Source organism: Sarcophilus harrisii, chromosome 2 (genome assembly GCF_902635505.1).
Source record: "Sarcophilus harrisii chromosome 2, mSarHar1.11, whole genome shotgun sequence".
Lineage (NCBI taxonomy): Eukaryota > Metazoa > Chordata > Mammalia > Dasyuromorphia > Dasyuridae > Sarcophilus > Sarcophilus harrisii.
In genome coordinates this window covers 282,770,764-282,788,112 of record NC_045427.1, presented here as the reverse complement: position 1 = coordinate 282,788,112, position 17,349 = coordinate 282,770,764, and the positions used below count along the sequence as shown (strand labels likewise).

Sequence of the window (17,349 nt, the reverse complement as noted above, 5' to 3'; positions counted from 1 at the left end):
GCCTCTGAGCCACCTAACTTCCCCTTTATCCAAAATTTTAGATCCAAGATTCTACAAATCTGTTTTTTAACAATTTTGATAAGTATTTCAATATAATTGGTTTCCTTATAATATAATTTTATTTCATATATTTTAAAACAATACTCTAAGGGTGTTCCTTAGACCTTAACAGATTGTGAAAGATAAGAGGTGAGTAGAAGTAGACTGTAACCTCCCCTTTCCATTTGGGACCATTGGCAGCATGATGGAATCAGAGCTGAAAAAAAGTGTCATGAAATTCTAAGAGTATAGTGTTCTTATTTCAATGCTTTAAATCTGATTACATTAGTATCATCACCCCCTTCAAGTCTTGTTCTAGAAATTTAAGTCCCATCACCTAATAATTGCATAAATCTGTGTGTTTTTTGATTCATAAAGCACTATTCTCACAATAATCCTCCAAGATAAAAAGTAGAAATAATACTAATTCCATTCCATACTTAAGGAAACTGAGATTTATGAAGACTAAATACTTTTTAATATAGTTACACAGCTGGAAAGTGGCAAAACTAGGACTCTAACCAGCTTCCCTAATTCAAGTTCCAGTGCCATTTTCATCCCAATTCATTGCTTCTTAGTGGATTTATGTAATGACATTCTTTTGAAGGCGTCTACATTAAACTAAGTCAGAGAAGTCTTACAAACGTCGTTTTACTTCTACTTATATGAAACCAGTGCCATGTTTGGCAATTGAACAGCACCTCCTTCCTATTTGGAACCACTGGCAGCATGATGAAATCATAGACTGGAAAAGATGTCATGAATTCATAAGGTTTATAATGCTCCATTTATTTCGGTGCTTTAGGACTCTGGTTTTATTGGCGTTACGGCTTCCTCCAATGATTATAACCTTTGTAAGATGGTCTTCTCATGTTACTACAGCTAAAAATATTCATGAACTAGTGCTCAACTCTTTGGAAGCATCATAGTCCACAGAGCTAGGTTAGTCACCAGACAATAGAATGCCATCAAGGAATATCTATGTGAAGCCCTCTGCTAGCATAGCTTCAAGAGCCCAGTGTCACTTCCATGTCACTTTGGAGTACTGGCAGAGTGCTTTAGTGGACATCCTTGCCTCTAGGTAAATTAATTAGGACTCCAACTATGTTGTGAAGGCAAAACTATTTTCCATTTTCTCAAAATCTTGAAATAATTGGGGAAGGGAGTCCATGGGAGAGCACTGCTGAAAATCTAAAAGTAGGAAATGCAGATGGTAAACCCGAAGTTCCTGAGTATAATGGAGTATAGCCTGCTAGAGCTAGGAGATGACCTTAAACGTCATCTAACACAACTCAAAAAACTATGTGAGATGTCACTGCCATTTGAACCCTTCCTCCACATTAAGAATACTAGTTAACTTCAGAGAAATATATGTGGGAAAAGGGAGCACAGATGAAACAAGGGGCAGAGCACAGACTTAAGAGCACATCTGTGGTTTATTGTGGAAGAAAGAGTATTGGTCTGGGAACCACAAAAGTTGTCTTTTATTGCCAAATTTGTGACCTGAGAGAAATCATTTAATATCTCTGAATTTTATTTCCTTTTGTAGAATTAAGAGGTATGACTCAGTGATATTTAAGTCCTGTCCAATAAAGCTCTGTAATTCAGTGCTTTGAGAACTACTTGTAGGCTAAATTCTACATGTTGGAAATCCCTCATTTAAACTACTTAAGTTAGATGTTTGAAAAGAAACATCTTTAATTATCTGTTTTAACAATTGGAAGGACAGAATATTTATGCTCCTGCTGCTATTCATAGTTCTAAGGAAAGCATTCATTGAGCTCTTCTGCAGCTAACTACAGGTCACAGGTAAAAGTAGGAAAAATCATAGCTTCTGGGTTGGTATTGATACTAAACTATTATACTTTAGTTGTGTGTCCCCAGAGGGGTGTGAAGTAGAAGAAAGAAAAGGAAAAGGGCAAAGGAAAAACTTTTAGTAAAAAAACAACCCGGCTCCAGAGGTCAAATATTCTCCAGTGGCTTTCCTTGTATTTCTGGAATTATATTCTCCTATTTTTGCATTTGCTCCTAGAGAGGTCTTATGCACCATCCAAGTACCTGATATCTTGGATGCAGAAAACAATTAAAGATTGGGAATTGATGCCTCCCTATCACAAGGTCAGAAAAAGCTGTCTCCTCAAAAGCATTATCTGAGCTTTTCCCTGTTTCTCAGTACAGCCAGGGTCAGAGGTCACAAAACCCTTACATCATCAGTCTTTCTAGGTTGACTTTCCATGAAGTGGTGAAATGGGAAGGGGTGATCTCTTCCTAATTTATAGTTTATTTTACCACAGACCCCCCCAGAAAGCTGATTTCACAAGTACACTTATACAAATATGGATGTAGGAAATACTAATAGCTAAATTCTATGTAGCATCTTGTAGCTACAAAATATTTTATACACATTAACACACCTGAATCTCATAAAACTTTGAAGAAGGTAGTAGAAGTATTATTATCCCCATTTCACAGATGAGGAAACTGGAACTGAAATAGCTTTAAGTTAATTGACTTGCCCAATGACATATTTCATTAGAGCCCAGTCTCTAGAGCTTAAGGAAAGACTGATCCGGATCAAGTATTCTGGAACTAGGGAGAGTTCCAGGATGGGATGTGTGACTGTAAAGACAGAACAAGAACAAATTTCTTGTCCAGAATGAGAGGTCACTGTTCAGAGAATAGTCTAGAGACCTACAGAAATCAAACTGAAAGGCTCTTGTCTCTTTGGTATAAAATTAAGTGGGCAATAAATGTAAGGCAGGAAGTAAAACTAGGCAATAAAAGAAGGAGGCTGTTGTGAAAGCTTCACCATTGTGCTAACTAAGCTCAGTCAAGTTGGATTACATGAATAAATTATGGATCCATAAATGACCTGCCTATGTGAATATATCCCAAGATTTCTTCACATCATGGCAAAAAAGCTTGGTGCAAATAGCTGAGCTTGCAATGTGTAGCTGAATTACTGTAGAGTAGCTAGTCATAATAAAATGGAAAAACAAGAGGTCCTAGAGTTATGGACCCCAAATGCTAAATGCCTCTGTGCTTGAGTTGCGATTGTTGCTGTGTTGTTCAGTTATTTTTCATTTGAATCCAATTCTTTGTGACTTCATTTGATGTTTTCTTGGCCAAAAATACTGAAGTGGTTTGTCATTCTGTTTTGGAAAATGTCATTGGGTTCTTACTATTCTACTAGGTCTCTCTCTCTCTCTCTCTATATATATATATATATATAGTAATGGGCTGAGGCTTGAGTTGATGCACTGAGGTCCCAAGCACGTGAGGCTAAATAGTAATTGGACTATACTCTATTAATATACATGCTTGGATAAAGAATGGCCCCCGCCCACTCTCTGTGCAAGTCCTGATGTGTTGTATAGGAAATGATGATTTTGGTGGATGGAGGCAGAGGGGCAGGAAGAGAGGGGAGAGAGACTGCTAACTGGGTTCTGATCTCGTGGCTTCTGGTCTAGCTGGCTTCTTGACACAGCTGCTGATGCTAATCTCCCTTTACCTCCGATTCCCTTTTACCTCCGCTCCTTCTCCACTTCTACTGAGAATAAAGATTGAAGATTTTCCCTTAACCTGAATTCCTGACTCCGGCTGATTTTAAAATACGTAGTCATCACAATATATATCAAATATTTGTTTATTTTTATGAAACTTCAAGATAACCTTTACCTTCTTTTGTTTCTTTTTCCTGAGCCCACATTTCAATAGTTTTTACTGGCCCCTCCTGAAGTTTGAGTTTTAAAGAATATGTTAATAAACTTCAGAGAATCTCTGCAGAATTTTTCTGTCTTCAACCCTTGGAACAGATGGTACATGAGCTTCAATTATCTTCCTGGTTATTTTTAAGAGATCTGAAGCACATTTCTTTGTCCAGCTCACTTTATAGATGAGGAACTGAGGCAAGCAGGGTTAAGTGACTTGCCCAGGGTCACACAGCTAGGATATGTCTAAGACCAGATTGAACTCTATCATCCTCTGTAAGATTTTAGAGCTGAGATTACCACTGTCTGCCATCTCTCTCCACTTGGCAAGGAAATCAAGCACTGATGACAAGATAGATGCTAGGTTCTTGCTCTGCTCATTGAGGTAATAGATTTACATTAATTAAATTAATCTGAGAAAAAAATAAATTCTGTACACCTGTTCTCAACTTATCACAATCAATAGCTTGGTTAAATCACTCTGAAGGGAGTTATTTTCATAACATTCCAAATCTTCATATATTTATTCAGTCTTTTAATTTGATATTGATTTTGACTGCTTATGGGACATCTTGAACTCAACACATCCAAGACTAAACCCATTATCTTTCTTCCTTCCAAACTTCTCTATGACTGTTAAGTCATTTAACAATTTTCCCAGTTATCCAAGGTAACAGCCTCAGTGTCATCCCTGACTCTCTCTTACTGCTACATCCAATCTGTTGCTAAAACCTATTGATTTTACTCTCATAACATCTCTTACATATCCTCTTCTCTCCTTTCACACTTCCACCACTTTGGTGCTGGCCCTCATCACCTGGACTGTTGTAATAGCCTGCTTATTGGCCATACATTTCTCACTACTCTAATCCATCCTCAACTCAATTGACAAAATGATTTTTCCTGAAATGTTGGTCTGGCCATTATTGCTCAACAAATCCTAGTGGCTCCCTATCACCACCAGGATCAAATATAAAATCCCATTTAGTATTCAAAGCCTTTCATATTCTCCAGTCTTCTAACCATTATATCCTCCACCGTACATTCTGTGATCAAGTAACATTAGCCTCCTTCCTGTTCTTTACCCAAGATACTACCTCCCCTAAATCTGGGTATTTTCACTGACTGTCTCCCATGCTGGAATGCTCTGCTTCTCCCTCTCTTCCTCCTGACTTCATTGGCTTTTTTTGGGTCCCAATTAAAATCCCACATTCTATAGCAGGAGTTGGGAATGTGCAGCCCGAGGGCTATATAGGGCCGGCAGAATCATTTGCTAAGACAACCACGGGTGATGATAATTGGGTACAATAACCATCCACTGCTTGAGTTTTATAAATTGATAATTTTGTATGGCCCACAAATGATGCTATTCAAATAGCCCTTGTCAGAAAAAAAAGGTTCCCTGTCCCTCTTCTAAAGGAAGCCTTTCCTGATCTATCTTCATTCAACAGCCTTCCCTTGGTGCTGTTATTTCTAATTTATCATGTAAATAACTTGTTTGCATGTAGTCTATAAACATTTGTTAAGTGCCTACTATATGACAAGACACTATGATAAGTACTGGAGGTGCTGTTGTTTCCCCAATGAACTCTAAATTCCTTGAGAATAAGGATTGTCTTTTAGATATCCCCTTTTTTGGCATCCCCAATACTTATCACAATACCTAGCACATAGTATGCATTTAATAAATGCTTATCAACTGATTGATACTTGCTCTAATAAGTTGATAAATTTGACTGTACACAAACATCTCATTCAAAAATTAATACCTCATCAATAACCAATTGTTTCCAATCTGTTAGGATAGAACCAATTTTGTTTTGGAAGATGTCATTAGATTCTTACTATTCTACTAGATCTATTATCTCAAAGTTTGCTTCTTTTAAAAAAAAGTGCATACACACATATGTATATACATACAAATATATATCATATATTTGTTTATTTTTATGAAACTTCAAGATAACCTTTACCTTCTTTTATTTCTTTTTCCTGAGCCCACATTTCAATAGTTTTTTACTGTCCCCTCCTGAAGTTATTGAGTTTTAAAGAATATGTTAATAAACTTCAGAGAATCTTATTGATTTCTCTGCAGAATTTCTCTGTGTCTTCAACTCTTAGAACAGATGGTGCATAAGCTTCAATTATCTTCCTGGTTATTTTTAAGAGATTTGAAGCACATTATAAGCACTTCAAAATAAGATGACCACATATCCCATAAAATGATCTTTCTTCTACCCTTCAGACACATAATAAAATTTATTCTGACAACTCCTTTGTCTACATTTTTAAAGAGAATTTGTGAGTCACCCTTCCTTTTAGTTGTAACTTCCTTTTGTCTTTGGGTTTCATCTATTATGAAAATGTCAATATTGACAAGACTCGGTTACTGAAGTAATAAATCCACTCTGTGATCACTTGACAAAAGTGTCATATGTAGGGACTAATAAGTTAATATTTGGAGAAAGTTTAAAAATTAATTGGCTCTTATCATTCCCTTCCCCTCTTTTTATTGCTCTGCCACCATCCAAGCAGAAGGTGAATTGGACTACACAGGGGAAAGGGCCATTTTGTATTTTAATTTGATACAAGGATTACTTCCTTCCAAAAATTTTATCACCTAATAGTCATCCTACAGTTGATGAGCACAACTATATACAGATAGTCTGGTGACATAGCAGAGAGAAGGCTGGACATGAAATATGGAAGTCCCAAATTCAAAAAAGACCGTACATATTACTTCTCTAGTCAAATTACTTCATCTTTGTCAGTTTTTTCAGTTTTCAGTTTTGTCAGTTGTTTCAGTTTCCTCGGTTGCAAGATAGGGATAAATAATAATGCCTATTTCCTAGGGTTATTGTGAGGGATCAAATGATATCATATTTGTAAAGTACTTAGCACAGTGTCTGGTGCACAATATTATTAAATGTTATTATTTATTATTATTAAATTAATGCTTTCTTACTTCTTTCCTAGATCATACTCAATGCCTTTCCAGCCTGAAAGAACATTTCCAGAATTTGTGCCCTACTGGAATAACTTTTAAAAACCCCAAATCACCTCCTTGTCACAGTGAGGAATTGAAGAACTTTGAGGAGGTCTGAAATCCCAAAATGCTTACAGAATACTCAAAGAATGGGTAGTTGCATTATTATGGGTAATTTCCCAGTTGACATAAATTGTAACCACTCTCTGACTTAATAAATAATATTTTTAAGTTGTAATAGCTAAAAATTTCACGACTTTGAGGCTAATCTGATGATGTCTTTTCAACTTTAGTCGATCCTCAGGTTACAGGCAAGCAATCTATCACCAAATCCACACCCAAAACTTATCCACTGTGGTACAACCTGTCAGAGCGTGTCCTCCAGGGCACCAGAGCCACCTCGACACCACAAGGCATCCACATAATTTTATCAGAGCATCACACAATATAAGTTCCTGAGTACTAGGTCATTATTGTTCCCTTTTCCCTTTGAAATATGCAGGGTGTCCAGTGTGGATGCCCAGTTTCTCCAGTGAGATAGTCAACTGGCTCAGTTTTCTCTTTTAAGAATAAAAGCATTTCCATAGAACCGTGCTGGGGGGAAATCCACTTATCTTCCTTAAAACATTAACCTCAGAGATCCAGGGGAAAAACTACAAATATTTTTCTCTCTCCATGTAGCTCAGCAGCAGACCACCATGAATTTATTTACATCTTTTTTGAATGTGAGCATATGTTTAAGCCAGTACCACTTGCTAAAATAATTTTTATATAAGTACTATCAGCTGTTCCTTAATCAATCCAGCCTTCACTAAGTGCCAAAAAAAATCTACACAGTGCCCAAGGTCTGAACTTTCCTGCTTAGAACCTTTTATTCAACCTTTCATTCATTCACTCAACAAATAATTATTAAGCTTCTACTATGTGCAGGACATTGTACTAGGCATTAGGTTAGGCAGAAATTTTAAATAAATCATAGCCTCTGCTCTTATGCAGCCACAATCTTACAAATTCCTTCATCTGGCCTCTGAGACCCTCTACAAATTGGATCCAATCTGTCTTTTTAACTTTCATGAACTCATCCTTTAACTCAAACCAAATTATCAGCCACCCTTCATCTCATTTTTTACTTTTCCTACTTCTGTGCATTTTTGTATACAGACTTACTCCACCCCATGTTTGGGACACATTCCCTCTCCATGGCCCATTCCTTTCAAGTCCAGCTAAGGTGCCATGCTTTCCATAAAGCTTCCAAGATCTCTCTTACACATACACACATACTCACGTACACCCCTCAGTTAAACATGATCTCTCCCCCACTAAATTCTTCTAGACTTTTCGTTTCTTCAGCCCAAAGAGGGAAAAGAACTCAGGCTCTTCATTAAGAAGATTTGTGTTCAAATCTTAGTTCCGATACTACCTGTATAACCCTGAAGCCTCAATTTATTCATGTGTATTACCTTGTATTACCCACTTCAGAGAGCTGTACTGAGGAAAGTGTTTTGGCAGGTGTAATGTACTATAAATCTGAGCTCTGACTATTATGACTTAGTTGTTTAGGTGTCATATCTTTTTAATCAATTGTGGATTCTGAGGACAGAGACTGTTGTTTTTTAGCTTGGTACACAGAGCATTTAGCATAATGCCTTGAACATAAAACATGCTGAATAAATGTTCTATTAAATTGAATTAAAATCTCCTTTATTTTTCCTAGACTTCAAGTTTCAAGGTGGAGGAGCCTTTCATTCTAGTCTCCTAGAATTTGGTGAATAAATCTACTTACCTAATCCATAATTGTTTGAGCTTTAATACTATTCCTCAAATTCTGTCTTCCAAATTAATGAATCCTAATCTTTATTCTGTCTGCAAACGTTTATGCTTATGGGATTCCAGTTGGCTTTTTTAAAGTCCCTGTTTTGTGTAATCTATATTGAACTTTGTGACTTTGTACTCTTGGGTTTTTTCCACTTCTTTACCATGCTTATAGAATCATTTCTTTAAAGATTGTCTAATTAAATCATACTTTGTTTTCCTTCTTATCACATAAAAATTTTTAAAATTCACTTTCCAGGAATGCATTTTCTTTATTTAATTGGTTTACCTCCTCCTTGTTATTAAAACCATGAATGTTAACACCATAGTCACTTCTATCTCATTTTCCTTTACATCTTTTATACATTGTTTCATAGATGTAAGAACTAAATAAAAAGAACATTTATCTTAAGTGATTATTTCACTCCATAGTTTACTAGGTAACTTTATTAATGTACCACTATGACTGTGTTATTTCCTTGTGAAGAAATCCTCAATGATTCCCCACTACCCACCCAATAAATTATAAAATCCTGATTCTTATATTTAAAGTTCAACCCACCATTTAGCTCCAATCTATCCTTCTCTTAATTCCATTATACACCATACTCTAGTCAAATGAGACTATAAACCAGCTTTTCTCATCATGCTCTTTCCTAGTTCTTTTCCTTGATAGTTTAATATTGTTCAACTCATAACTGAGTAGTAATTGCTTTTGAAAAATTTTGAAAAAAGAATTAGCAGGATATTGTTATTGATTAAGAGAAGGGCTTAGCACAGTGGCACATAGTAGTGCTCAGTGCATAGTGCACAGTAGATGCTTAATAAACATTGATTGATTAATTAGTGGTGAGAACTAGACTTGGGATTTCCATGGTAATAGGGAACTCCCAAGTGAAAAAACACTTCCCCACTGAGGTAGCATTTTCTTAACTTTTAAAGTCTTAGAGAACAGTCTAGACACTGAAACGTTAAATGATTGGCTCAAGGCTACATGACCAGTAAATGTCAGAGATAGGACTTGAATCCAGAATTTTGTGGCGTTAGCATTGGTTCTCTAATCTTTGTGCCATTCTGCCTCTGGTTATTGATTAAACATAGCTAATGCAGGAAATGAAAGAATACAAAATGACACTAAGATTTTCAATGTAGGTTCACAGGAAAAAAGTATATTAACAAAAAGAGAAACAGCATGAGGCAGGGGAAGAAGCATTGGATTTAGACTCATAGGACCTAGGATTGTTTTGTTGCTCTATCAACTGATTAGTGATATGATCTGGGTGAATCATTTTTACCTTTCTGTGCTTCTATTTCCTCATTTTTTAAATTAAGGGAATTGAACTACATAATCTTTTTATAATGTTTTCCAGTTCTAAAATCCCATATATCCTTTGAAATGAAATCCCAAATATCCTTTGGAGAAGATAGGAATAGAAAGATTTAGTTTGGGAGAAAAGATAGGCAATGCACAGTGATGAAAAAAAGCACTCAGGTGAGGAGCAAGAGAATATTTCCATTAACTTGAATTTTATGAGGACAGAGGACCAACAATTAAACTCTATAGAATACCTATGGGTATGAATGGAAAGATAACATTGAGAAAGAACAATTAAAGGGAGAAGAACCAGGAAGCTAAAAGAGGAAGAAGTTTCAAGCAGGTGTAATAACAGCTTTAGATTTTGCACAGAAGTCAAATAGAATAAGAATTATGAAAAAAATGAAATTTAACAAAATCATTATTGACCTGAACAGTAGATTGGTAAATCTATATGCTATGAAATCATAATAATCAAAATTGGACCCAAAGAAGCTATATGCAAAGACATTTCCCTTGACTCCTTTGTGAAAATGCAGACCATGTATCAAATACTGCATATAAAGTCAGACTCTTAACATGAGGTTGAATTTCATGGAATTTTTTTCTCTTCCTTTCTTCATACTTTTTAAAGGAATTTTTTTAAGGAATGATTCTTGAGAGAGATGGAAAAAATTCAAAAGATCAGTGAAAATATACAGATGGTATAGAGTCAGGATTAAAGAAAAAACTGAAGCCATTTCCAAATAAATAAATGGTTCAAGGGCATGAATGTATATGCTTTCAACCAGCTATACCACGATAGGTCTACACCCAAAGAAATTTTAAAAAGGTGAAAGTGTCCTATGTGTACAAAAATATTTATAACAGTTTTTTTTTTCTTGGTAGCCACAAATTAGAAACTAAAGAGGTATCCTCCTATTGGGGAATAACTAAAAACATGTGATATGTGAATGGAATGGAATATATTGTGCCATAAAAATGATGAAATTGACAATATAAAAGGAAACTTGATAAGACTTTTATGAATTGATGCAGAGCTAAGTGGGCATAATCGAGGAAACAATTCATATAATGGTAACATTACAGAGGAAAAACTACTTTGAAAAACTTTAGAACTCTAATCAATGAAATTAAATAAAAAACCAAGAGTCCAAAAGAATGGACTAGTCTTATGACAAATGAAATTTGACAGTAATGAACTTAAAATGTAGCAAGAATATATATAACCCATATATAACTGCTTAGGGAAGAAGAAGAGAGATGGAGGAAGGGATAAAATTTGGAACTTAAAATTTTATTATAAAAGTAAATGCTAAAGTTGTTTTGTAAGTAGAAAAAAATAAAATACTATTTAAAAGGAATATTAAGATATCAAAAGGTAAGCATTTCTGTTCATGGCTAATATAGGAATTTGTTTTGCCAAACTGCTTTGATAAGTATCACAGTATTTATTGCTGTTGTCTTTATTTTGCTTAATGGGGGAGCTGAGATAGTGAGAGGGACAGATTAATTTCTTTAAATTACTTGAAAATTTTAAAGAAAATTAAGAGAATAAGCTGAAGACAGAGCTAAAATGGCTAAGTAAAAGCAGGGACAAGCTTAAGCTCTCCCCCAAACTCTTCCAAAAATGACTTTAAACAGATTTAAATAATGTGTTTTGATCTTTCTTATCACCATAGTAACTTTCTGTGGTCAGAATCTTTTTCTCTTGTTCACTCATTATCTTAGCCTATTACTTGACTGTTAACTCTTTCTTAAAGGGTTCTGCTTCTGAGGTAGAAAATGCACTGTCCTAAGCTTCAGGAGTTTTGTGCAACTGTTTTCAGAGATATTTTTAGGGACCTGTAAATTTTCAGTTCTTTCAGTCTGTACTCTGGTCTGTAAGTGACCCCAGCACTCTTTTCTGCCCTGGAACTGTTGAAAAGGGTCCCTTTCTAATGACTCTAACCAAATTCTAATAGAAGAACCCACAAAAAAGATAGAATGAGACAAATTTCCAGTCAAAGACAACTTAGAAAGCCATTAGAAAAGGTGAGAGTGGAGCACAGTCCAGCACAGCCCCCACTCCATCCGACCAGGAATAGGCCCTGGAAACCACGGAATCAGCAGCAGCAGCTTCTAGAGCTCAGCCCAGAAATAGTGAGGGAGTCTAACAACTGGTCAGAAGGAAATTACAGAGGTGTCTTTTCTAGCACTGGGACTGGAGTATGGGCAAAGCAACAGAGTTCTGTCTCAGTGCAGTGCTGGGTAGCAACTCCAGGGGGAGGGGGAGCACCGGCACATTAATCACAGTGGAGGAGAGACCCTCCTCAACAGTTCCAGGCAGAAAAGAAGGCTTGAGGTGGCTCAAAAATCAGAGCACAGACCGGAAGAGGAGTGAACACAGCTCTCCTTAGATCATACTATCTTGGAAGAATTGCAAACTTACAGGTCCCTAGAATTATCTCTGAAACAACTGCACAAAATCCTTGAAGCTTGAGACAGTGGATTTTCTACCCCAGAAGCAGAACTCTTTAACAAAGAGTTAAGAGTCCAGTAATAGTCTGAAAAAAATGAGCAAACAACAGAAAAAGATTCTGACCATAGAAATTTACTGGGTGATAAGGAAGATCAAAATGCACAATCAGAAGATAACAAAGTCCAAACTTCTACATCCAAAGCCTCCAAGAAAAGTATGATTTGTCTCAAGCTATGCAAGAGCTTTAAAAAAAAATTTGAAAATAAATTAAGTGAGATAGAGGAAAATCAGGAAGAGACATAAGTAACAGAAAATTATGAAAAACAAGTCAAAAGCTTGGTAAAGGAGACACAAAAAAATACTGAATAAAACAACACATTAAAAGAGAATAAACTGATAATTAAGGTAACTTTTTAGACCTTTGAATCATAGAACTTGAATTTGAATTTGAAAGAATTTGAAAATCATAAAATTGTAGAATTTAAGAAGTCATAAAGTCCAACCCTTACCTACAACATAAATCCCCTTTATGACTTCTTATTTAAAGTAGAATACAAAGACATTTGCTCAAAGGAAGGGGTCCTAGAAACAGTTGTGGTCATTAAAATCCAAAGATTAAAAGAGCTAAAATAGAAGTATATTCATTATGTTCATCATCAATTTCTTCATCACAAAAGATGTATAATCATACACAAATGTTTCATCTTGCTTCTCCTTGTGTGGCTAATGTAAAACAGCACTTGTTATATCTTGAAATGCTATTTCCCTCAATTTTGCTCATTTAATTATAACCTAATCATTTTTATCAATTGGTTTCCTTGGTTTCTTGCACTTTCTATACATCCTACATGAAGCTTTTTCAGTCTCTCCAGCAGAAAGTAAGTTTTTCCTAATTTGACCTCATAACTTCTGTTCCTCTTAAGAATTTACTCTATGTTCCAAGAGAATTGTTCATTTCTGCACATATATATTGTACCTAGGATATACTGTGACACATTTAACATGTATAGGACTGCTTGCCATCTGGGGGAGGGGATGGAAGGAGGGAAGGGAAAAGTCGGAACAGAAGTAAGTGCAAGGGATAATGTTGTAAAAAAAATTACCCAGGCATGGGTTCTGTCAATAAAAAATTATAATTACTTTAAAAAAAGAATTTACTTTACGTTATATAAGTTATGTTACACTTATTTTTGTAGGTCTTTTCGTCCCCTACTAAAACAGAACCTTCTTAAGAGCAGTCACCCCAGGTGTGTGTGTAAAATAATTATCTTTGTCTCTTGCCTAGATCCTAACACATTGCCCTGCACATAGTAAGTAAATAATAAGTGTTTGCTGAATTAACAAATGAGTTTGTCATTTATATACAAATAATCAGTGATTCCTTTCCCCCATTTCCTACCATTCCTTTCAACCCAATAATCTCATCATGTTTACTATCCTACTGTATCTCAGTTACTAATCACAAATCATAACTTTTTAGGCAAGATGTAATTATTTATTGCTTATGCTTCTTGGTTTTACATAACACCATTGCAGGCATCTCACCTTGAAACAAATGTGAAATCAACAAAAAATCATACTTCCCTGATATCAATTTGAAATCTCCTTTCTCATGCCTCTATATTTTCTTCCCATAGCAGGAAAAAAAAATATTCTTAATCTTGCTGGTATTTTTTTATTCCTTTAAGGCCTATCTCAGATGCAACCTTCTCCATGAAAACTGTTCAACTAAAAATTATCTCTTCCTTCTTGAAATCTTTCAGACCATAGTGACTCATGCATGTGCTTTTTCTAACTTGCATTATAGCTATTTGTATACATATCTCACCAGATGTAAGCTCCTGAAGGGCAGGGACTAGGTCATTTTTTTTTTCATTTTTTTTTTCACCTTTGTATTTCTAGTATCTTAAACAAGGCAAATGCTCATTAAAAGTTTGTGAAATGGAATGGGACATCCCCCATTTGTAATAAAAAATGTGAATTCAAAGAATCTCAGAATTTGAAGAAGCCTCTGAGATAATTTAGTCACTCCCCACCTGAAGAATGAATCTTCCTCTACAACATCCATGATAACTACCTATTTAGCCTTTATATAAAGACTGCCAAAGATAGAAAGTCATTATATAGAGAGGCAATTCATGATACTTTTGCAGTTTCCATTTATTGTTCCTATTTCAACTTTCTTAGACCAAGAAGAGCAAATGCAAACTTTTAAATATCTGAAGGGTGTATTCACATTACAACCTCACTCCATCCCATCCCATTAATTTTCTACATGAAACATTATCAATTTCTTCCACCAGTTCTTATATGACATTGTCTGGAATCTACTCATCAACCCCTGAGTGCATTCCAGTTTGTCAATGCCCTTTGGTGTATTAAATGTGGCATTCAGTAAGAATTTAATTTACTACCACAATAATAAAAACTAAGGCAAAAACCCTCAAAGGTCAAGATAAGTGTTTACAATGGAATAAGTGTGATAATTATCCTGTCTCTGCACTATTTGCTGTAAATGCTTGGCTAATACCTGCAGATTTTACTGTTCCTTAATCTAATTTGCCAAGCTCCAGTCAACTTGCAGTAAAGTTGAATACAAAGTGAGAGCAAAGGTTTATGGAAAAAGGCAAGGTTTCTGCAGAGCACAAGTCTATGAATTTCAGAAGAGAATGGCTGCATTCTGCTCTATTTCACAGAGTAATAAGCTTGCAGTAATTTGACCATTGGCAGAACAATATGGCCCCCAGTCAAATAAAACAGTACCTTCACCGCTGGTTTGTTAATTGCATTATGGCATTCAATATGCTGGCAGTGGATGGGATTCCAGGCTGTAAAGCAAAGCACAACTGATCAATATTTACTCATTACAACTATTACATTCCCCAACACCAACACTTCAGTTTTTCATTAGATTCCTGTTTAAATAGCCCCTTTGTTGGTTGACCTCAAAGCGTATTCTAATCATTTAAATGTCTGAACAATTCAAAAACTAGGAAAAGAAATTGCATTCATATCATTCTTCTCAAAGGTGACAACAGGCTAAAAGTAGGCATCCTATAGAGTGAGGTTATAATACCACCAGACTTTTGCAGTCGTTTTAATCTAAATCTAAATCATATGTTGTTGAAATCTTTCAAACTGTTGCATTATTTGATCTGCACAATTATTGTAAGACAAATGTCATCATCTCCATTTCAGAGACAAGAAAATATAAAACCAGAGAGATTAAATAATTTATCTAAATTCACACAATTAGCAGGTGGTTGAGGAGAGCTCTACTTTCCAGACTTCCTGACTTTCATTCTTTCTACTACATATCACTTTCCTAAAAGCCTCAGATTTAGTCCTGTGGAAGTATCCCAATGTGATAATACTTAAAAAATGAGTTAAACTCTTTCCTCAATCATGAAGGATCATAAATCTATGTCATATAGGATTGAGAGATAGAAGGGACATTGGTCTAGTCTACTCCCTTCTTTTTACAGATGAAGAAACCAAGACCCAGAGAAGGTAAATGATTTGTCCCTGCTTCCAAAGGCAATACGTGATGGACAGAACATGATCTCAATCCTTTTGATTCTAAATCCAGCACTCTTTCTTATGTACAATAGAAACAGGAAAGGGTCAATATCTTGACTAAGAAAAATACTCCTTTTCCCTCTAACCCCAATCAGAATTATGTCTGCCTTATTCAGATTAAACCCCTAGTGTGGTTGAGATTTTTTTTTGCTTGTTTCTTTGTTTGGTTGTTTTGCTGTTTTGTTGTTGTTGTTTTGAGAAGGGGGATAGGGATGAAGTTTGTTTCTATCTACATCCTTAATTTGGGACACAGAGCAAATAAGCCAAGAAACCGTGCCAGTGGGATCACATGAGAATGAAATGTTCAGCTAAGAATCATCACTATCCCTGCAGTGTTATTGCCTAAAGCACTTCAAAAAATTTTTTTCCTAATAAGGCAATGACAAGTTTATTTTCAGGAGCATTAAAGGTGCCACATTTTCATCCTATAAAACTGTGAATTTCTTCACAGATAAGTATTTATCTTTGTATATAATCGCATCATAGATGTTAGGTTCCTTGGAGGTCAGCTAGATCAATTGCCTCATTCTACATCTGGGCCTATGGCCCAGAAAGATCAAATGGCTTGTCAAAGGATACAAAGGTAGAAAGTGTCAGAGCTGGAATTAAAATTCAAGTCTTTTGACTCCAAATCCAATACTTTTCCCACCATATGACACTGATTCTTAATGCAAGGCTAGGAGCATAGTAAGCACTTTTAAAAATCCAACTTGTATTTATCATTCACCATAATGATTTTATTATCTATAATGGATTTTAAACAGTCTTTAAAAAGATACCAGGTTATAAATTTACTATATAATTTTTAAATGGATCTTTTTACATGATTTTCTAAGAGATGTTATTCAAAGAGATCACCTCATTTTCAATAATAAGTCTAAGAAATAATTTTATGATATGAACATGATTGCTGAGACAGTTGAGGACTACAGCAATGCTTGAACACCCATTCCACCCATCAATATTCTTCAGTCTCATTTGTTCAAAGTAGCAATCGGAACAGACAAACCCTGATCAACCATTAGGTTGAGTTAAATCAATAAAATCCAAAATGTCCAAGGCAGATGGGATCTCAGCAGACTTCTAACCCAAACCATATCTGAGCAAGAATTCCCTCTATGGCATAACTGACAAAAAGCCATCATCCAATGTCTGCTTAAACTACCAGGGATGGAGAAATGACTACTTTCTGAAGGAATCTCTTCCATTTTTGGAAAGTTATAATCCTTAAGAAGCCAATATCTGCTTATACAATTTTCAGCTAGATCAATTGCCTCATTCTACATCTCGATGTAGGAAAGAACTGATTCTTTCCTTTTGGATCAAAAATAATTCTAATTTCTCTATATACAGAACTCAAATACTTAAAGAAAGCAGTACCTGCTGAGAGGGATGGAAATATATGTACATTAATTTCTGCTCTACCCACTTGTGTATAGTCATTTCA

The 17,349-nt window shown here is 35.4% G+C and overlaps 1 protein-coding gene across 10 annotated transcripts in view; it reads right to left on the bottom strand.

Annotated features, from left to right (window-relative positions):
• The window catches only part of UNC79 (unc-79 homolog, NALCN channel complex subunit), a 300,682-nt gene that overhangs the window by 233,884 nt on the left and 49,449 nt on the right, over positions 1 to 17,349 (bottom strand). For all 10 annotated transcript variants that reach the window (XM_031952318.1, XM_031952320.1, XM_031952321.1 and 7 more), the window contains exon 8: positions 15,087 to 15,151. In XM_031952318.1, the coding sequence (XP_031808178.1) occupies positions 15,087 to 15,151 (65 nt within the window). The remainder of the gene's footprint in view (positions 1 to 15,086; positions 15,152 to 17,349) is intronic.